The sequence below is a fragment of the Tiliqua scincoides genome, chromosome 3, assembly GCF_035046505.1.
Source record: "Tiliqua scincoides isolate rTilSci1 chromosome 3, rTilSci1.hap2, whole genome shotgun sequence".
Lineage (NCBI taxonomy): Eukaryota > Metazoa > Chordata > Lepidosauria > Squamata > Scincidae > Tiliqua > Tiliqua scincoides.
In genome coordinates, this window is record NC_089823.1 from 94,893,643 (window position 1) to 94,900,186 (window position 6,544).

At 52.7% G+C, this 6,544-nt stretch overlaps 2 protein-coding genes across 5 annotated transcripts in view; one reads left to right on the forward strand and one right to left on the reverse strand.

Annotated features, from left to right (window-relative positions):
* SEPTIN10 (septin 10) overlaps positions 1-3,017 on the reverse strand; it is a 46,194-nt gene extending 43,177 nt beyond the window's left edge. For all 4 annotated transcript variants that reach the window (XM_066618939.1, XM_066618942.1, XM_066618941.1 and 1 more), the window contains exon 1: positions 2,918-3,017. In XM_066618939.1, coding sequence (XP_066475036.1) covers positions 2,918-2,947 — 30 coding nt within the window. In that variant the 5' untranslated portion in view covers positions 2,948-3,017. The remainder of the gene's footprint in view (positions 1-2,917) is intronic.
* Positions 3,018-3,526: 509 nt separating this feature from the next.
* Positions 3,527-5,486, forward strand: SOWAHC (sosondowah ankyrin repeat domain family member C). Its single transcript, XM_066621339.1, has one exon. It carries the CDS (start codon positions 3,527-3,529, stop codon positions 5,165-5,167), a length of 1,641 nt encoding a protein of 546 aa, XP_066477436.1. The 3' UTR covers positions 5,168-5,486.
* Positions 5,487-6,544: the final 1,058 nt, after the last annotated feature.

A 6,544-nucleotide genomic window follows, 5' to 3' on the forward strand; every position in this document is an offset into this window, starting at 1 on the left:
TTTACTCCTAAGAAAGTATGCACAAGAATACAGCTTTGAAAGTAAATTTAAATGCATCGCTACACTGATATATGCCTCATGCTCTCATGAAGACAGCAGACATCAGCTGTGTGCTAAACATTTTTCAAATCAGTACTGAAATCTAGTAAGATCCAGCAAAGTTCTAGTGACTGAATGCAGTGACCATTCTGAAGTGCATGAAAGCTGTAGACTAGACAAGAAAACTCTGACAAAATGAACAAGACATCAAAGTCCATTTCCTTATAAATGTAAGACACAGTAATCCTCTTACATGTCATTCCCCTGTTTGGGCAAGGGAGAGATTTGCAGTGTTGCCCCCTGACTTTAAAATAGAGAAAATGTCCTACAACGTATAGTCTTGTAGCTCTAATTTTCTTTTAAGTAGTAAATATGGCTGTAATTCTATGCACACCTGGTGAACACACTGGGACTTAACATCTGCGAAAATTTGCATCTCTCTCAAAAGATCTCTCAAGGACAGCAGTTATAGATACAAACATTCACTGAAGTATTATCTACCCCCTCCCAAAATTAAAACTACTGTAGTATAGCTACACAATGCCATAACAACAATAGTCCAAGAATATGCTCTCTTACTAGGCATTCCTCTCTGCAGAATCCATTCCACAACTTCAATGGAACAGTCTTTAAAAACCTGCAACTTGCACAGTAGTAATTATGGAATGAAAATTTACTAGAGAACTCAGTAAATGCAAGAAAGCACAGGAGAAACAGACGGATGCCAGCTTATTTGGTTTAAGGCAAGAGCATACTGTTAATAAGGTCAGAGAAAATGCATTAAATGCACTTGTTAGAAATGACTTGCTTTATGTAGAAATGCGCAAACAAAGCACAGACAGGGTGTGGATGAAAAACCCTGAGACAAGGGAGGTGTTGTATAAAAGCACAGGAAATTATTTAGGGGCCATGTGCTGGTAAATGAATGTCAGTTCACATAAACAAGCTTATTGTTAATGCAAACTGAATGCATCCTGAAGTTTCTGGTATGTGCTATAGAAGCATGTAGTCATTTCAGTACATGTCCTAATCATAGTCCATGCTATCCCAAAGCGACATAGTCCATGCTATCCCAAAGCGACTGAATTTGATTTGGTGGGTGTCAGTTCAGTAGTAAACAAGGCATATGAAAACAATGCTGGCCATTTCAGCACTTTCTGAGGTCTAGTTCTCACAAACAGCATATAAGCAGGTAAATCATGGCTGCCACGATTTACCACTTCAGACTGAAGATTGCAACTCACGTGACTGAATGTTCTTCAGTGAAAAAATGGAAAAAACAATGAAAAAAACATTTCCTGTGCACAGATAACTAGATGTCAGGGTGAAGGATTCTAGCCTACTCTTTCTACCATCTCTATGTGCAGGCAAAATTTCCGTATGGAGGTGTATTCAGTTCTTTAAGCCCTACAGCCTAATATAGGAAGCCAGGTGGACCACCTCATCTGAGACCAAGGTCTGAACAAAACATTTATTCCATTAATCTATGCATTATATCTCAAAAGTAAATATCACTGTGTTCAATGGGCTTCTTCCCAAATAAACCTGCACAAGAGAGAATTTTTTTCTAATCCTCATTGGATACAACAGTATGGTTGAGTGAATTGCCTACAAGAAAACCATAAAGGACCAAGGCATCATAAGAAAAGGCCAGAAAAGAAAACTTCAGAGGTTTTTTATCATACAAGCAAAAGAAAACATTACTAGAATTATTTTATGAGACAATAAAAAACCTGAAATTTTGAGAGTGCAACACAAAATGATTGGCAACACAGAAGAAACACTTTCAAGAGACCAAAGAGTACCACAAGTCTCATTTTGAAAAAAACTTGCTCGTTAAAAAAGATTTCATTTCACGTGTAAAACTTACAAAACAAGCAACCTAGAAAGAACAACACATAGGAAGGTACCAAAAAGGAAAGGAAAGTGGCACAAGGAAAGGTAGGAATTTTGCATAAAATTTTTGTTCCTGTATCTACAGCATTTCAGCTGCAAATTGACACATCCTTCTTGAGTCCACTGAAATCAGTAGGGTTTACTTCACATACATGGATTGGGCTGTTGCTTGCATGATGTGCTGACTGTGGAGCTACACCTATGGGATGCTTGACTGTGGGGCTAGAACTATACATACAGATCTATTTCTTTTAAGGAAGAAAGCCAGCTTTCCTTTGGTCAACCAGGAACCCTGGAAAACTTTGCCCCTTTATGGGGAACCATGGGAAGGAGACTGTAAAAGGAATCAGAGGGGCACTGTGACAGAATTGCTTGTGGGATCCAACCCGTCCAGGGCGACCAGATGTCATCACCGCAAAAGAGGACTGGGCAACCCAAAATGTGGGGCATCCAAGAAAAATGTAGGACGAGACAAAAGCTAAAAACACTTGTATATTGATTTCATGTGGTAAATTTACACACTATATTACTTATTTAAAACTATATTGTATATAATTTATTACCCACAAGTAGGCTGTGCACTGCCTGCTCACAGGGAAAAGGGGGGCCTTGAAGGTCTTTTCCAGGACATGAGGCTAAAAAGGAGGACATGAGGACGCCTGGTCACCCTGAGCAGCCACGACGAAGGCAGGGTGCTGGGAGAAGCCCAGGCAGCTCAAGGAAGGGAAGGGTGTGGGGAGAGGAGGACGACAGCGCGCCCACTGCTCTCCTGGTAGCTTCCAGCCCTTGTCTTCCCCAGCAGGGCGAGCCTAAAACCCACTTAGTTCAGGTACGCCCCACAGCCAGGACTTCCAGCCCAGCCTCGCGCCTCTCTCGCAGGGAGGAAGCCCAGCAGGACTGGCTCCCCGGTGAAAAGGACCGGGCTCGCAGAAGGGCCGTTGACGAGGGCCCAGCCCCCCCCCCGAGCTCGCGCGGGACTCACCAGCTGCCGGGCCACATCGGAGGAAGCCATGACATGAGGGAGGGGTCACCGCGCGCCACACAGGGAAAGGGGGGAGGAGAGCGCAGACCTTCTAGCTCCAATCCCAGCAGCTGGAATGCAAGCACTGAGAGGGAGACGCCTCGTGAAGAGAGGGGCGGGGCGAAGGAACGGCCAATCACGTTTCGCAAAGGAGGAGCGAACGAATGAGCTAAGAGGGGGCGGGGCTAGGGAAGCCAGCCGGCTGTCAACGGGCGAGGGCTTTCGTTAAAAACGGGCGAGGTGCTGCGGGGGGCGTGGTCGGAGCCTGAGTCGTTGAGGGGTCAATTAATGGCGGTTGATGCGAAGGGGGCTCCTCCGCCTTTTCTGTTCCCAAGTTTAAACTCCGCGTACAGGCGCCTCCTCTGTGGGGGGTCACGTGGGGCGGGAGGGCGGAGCGCCTCCTGAGGTGAGAATGACGGCGAGGACCGGGCGAAGGCGCTGCCGTGATTCGAGCGTGGAGGCGCCGCCGAGGGAGGCTCGGGCGGGATGAGGAGAGCGACGATGCCCTGCTACAGGGCGGGAAGGACTGCTCACTGAGCCGGTGGAGCGGGTCGCGCCTTCGGCAGCCCGATGGCTGCCTCGGCGGAGCTGACCCAGGACGCGGTGCTGCGGTTCCTGGCGGAGCGGGGCGGCCGGGCGCGCAACGCGGACCTGTTGGAGCACTTCCGCGGCTTCCTCAACTCCCCGGAGCCCCAGCGCCGCGCCCGGGCCCGCGAGCGCTTCAAGGAGCTGGTCAACGCCGTGGCCACCGTGCGGCAGGACCCGGGCTCCGGGGCCAAGTACGTGCAGCTACGCAGGAAGTACCAGAGCGCCGCCGGCAGCAGCCCCCGCGGCGACGCTTCAGCTGCGGGGACGGCCGGCCAGCCGGTCCCGGAGACTCCGCGCCTCCCGCCTGAGCCTCCAGGAGGCGGCGGCCGAGACGGGGATGCTGCCGCCGAGGCGGAGGACAGCGGCGTCGCCACCACTTCGGTCCCCTCAGGGGACTCCTTCCCCGCCGGTGGAAGTGAAGAAGCCTCGCGGCCGCCGCCGCCTGAAGCACCGCCGCCGCTTCTCGGCGCGGAGGTCCCTCAGTCCGGCCTGGAGCCCCCCGAAGGCGGAGCAGGCCAGAAGAAGAGCGACAGCAGCTGCTCTTCGGACAAGGTGGGGCGCGAGGAGGACGAAGGGGCGCAGGCTGAGGAGCCCTACGGGGGAAGCGGCGAGGCCCGGCCCGAGGACGTGTCGCCCTGCTCGTCACCGCCGCCTGCCAGCCCCGCGGCCCTGGGCGAGCCCCCGGCAGCCGCCGCCCCCACCACGCCGCGGAGCGGGCGCAAGAACATCCGGGAGCGCGTGCTGGGCAGCTCCCCCCAGCTGAAGCGCGGCGGCTTGCTTCCTCGCGGCGGGGGCAGCCGCGGCGGCGGGGACTCGGACAGCGCCTCGCTGGCCTCCTCTTCGGCCGAGGACGAGAGCGGCAGCGGAGGCGGCTCCGTGGCGCTGGACCCGCTGGAGCACGCCTGGATGCTGTGCGCCTCGGACGGGCGCTGGGAGATCCTGGAGGGGCTGCTGAGCTGCGAGCCGGCCCTGCTGGCCAAGCGGGACTTCATCACGGGCTTCACCTGCCTGCACTGGGCCGCCAAGCACGGGCGCCACGAGTTGCTGGCCATGCTGGTCAACTTCGGCCACCGGCACCGCCTGCCCGTCAACATCAACGCGCGCACCAGCGGCGGCTACACGGCGCTGCACCTGGCCGCCATGCACGGGCACCTGGAGGTGGTCAAGCTGCTGGTGGGCGCCTACGACGCCGATGTGGACATCCGAGACTACAGCGGCCGCAAGGCCTCACACTACCTGAGTCGCGGCACCGCCGAGGGGGTGCGCCACCTGGTCGGGGCCCTGCAGGACGAGGCCAACGGCGGCGCACCCAACGGCAGCGGCCGCTGGAGGCTGTCCAAGGTGCTCCCCGCCAACCTCATCGCCTACAAGCTCTCCCACCTGCACCACGGGGACGAGGGCGAGTCGGGGGAAGGGGCGGCGGCGCTGGGCAAAGGCAAGGAGCTGAGCCGGAAGACCTCTGGCAGTGGCAGGATAAAGCCTCGGCTCAATAAGATCCGGTTTCGCACTCAGATCATCCACACGAACCCTTCTTTTCGGGGAGATGCGGAGGAGGAAGGGCAGGAAGAAAAGTCCCTGAAAGCCTCTTTCAAGCTCAGACCGAAATCCAATGTGTTTGGGTAGACTCTGGCATTTGTTACTTCGGAAGAGGGGAAGGGCGGATCTGGCACAGCGGTTTGAGGATAGTCCGCTGGGGGCAATGCTTTTATTTGCTCGAGAGAGGGCTACGTAGAATCAATATTTTGAATAGGAATCTCAAGTTTGAACATTGTCCAAGGCTACGGTGTGGTGGTGGTTGAAACTGAAGTTCTAATAGGTCACCCAACCAATTATGCTGTCTTGCTTACAGTTTTAAGTTTTCAGAATATCAATATTTTTAGTTGAATCAAGTTTTACTGTCTGTTACTCCAAATGTTTCAATTCAGTAGTAAGACCTGCTATTTCTAGAGGGAGCCTAATGGCCTAGTTCTTATTGAAGTGGTGAACATGTTTGAATTGTGCTACTTCAGACTGTAGGTGATGGGGGGGGGGGGGGGCTTGCATGATGAAATATTCCTCCATGCAAAAACTCCTAGCACACTGAATTCTAGGATGCCTGAAAGCTGGGCTAGAGTTCTCTGTGATATTGCATCTCTTATGTGGAGGGATATTTTTTATACAGAAGAGCATCACTCCTGTGACCCATAGCCTGAAGTGACAGAGCTCATGGCCCAGTCCTAGTGTTGGGCACTGCCACCAGGACAAGTGATCCAGCAATAGGGCATGCTTTATGGCTGTTGCAAACTGCCTTTTGAAAGCATGCAGAGCTGCACGCTTCTGGAATGCCAGAGGCAAGGTTGGAGCAGCCTCCACACAACAGCAAGGCATGGAGCAGCCACCAACAATATAGGTTGATGGGGTGAGGGCAGAATGGGGCAGTGATAGGGGCAGGGAGGAGGGGCATTGGGTCCAGGAAGTGGGCTGTCTCGGCAGCAGGGGTGACTGCCAAATCCAGACTCTCAGTCTGGGTGCATGCGGACCTGAGTTAGCAGTTTCAGTTTCACTTGTGCAAATTGAAGCAGACCTCTTCGCGCCTTTGAAACTTATCACTGGGTAAGGGAGAAAAAAATGTTCCCTTACTCAGAGAATATATCTGGGATTATCATCCCCCCCCCCCTCAGGATGCAGCACAAGCCATCTTGGCTTGACTGCATCAGCAGGGAGGGGGGTGGCTGTTAGATGCATAGCTACCCCCAGTGAGAGTTAGGTCTGTAAAGGCCCAATAGATTATCATAGCTGATATGTGGTATAACCTCATGTTTAGAAAGAAAAAGGAATACAGGAGTGTGTACCACTGAGAGCTAGCTAGATTGATAGAGAATGGTTAAAGTGGTGGTGGTTTTCCTCTTCTTCCACACCCCCTTTCTGGTTTCTAACTCTCCCCTTTTCCCTGAAGTTTCACCTTGATAGGTGAGGGGACACTGAAAACTTCCTTGGAGAATTTTGCAGATGTGAACTGGT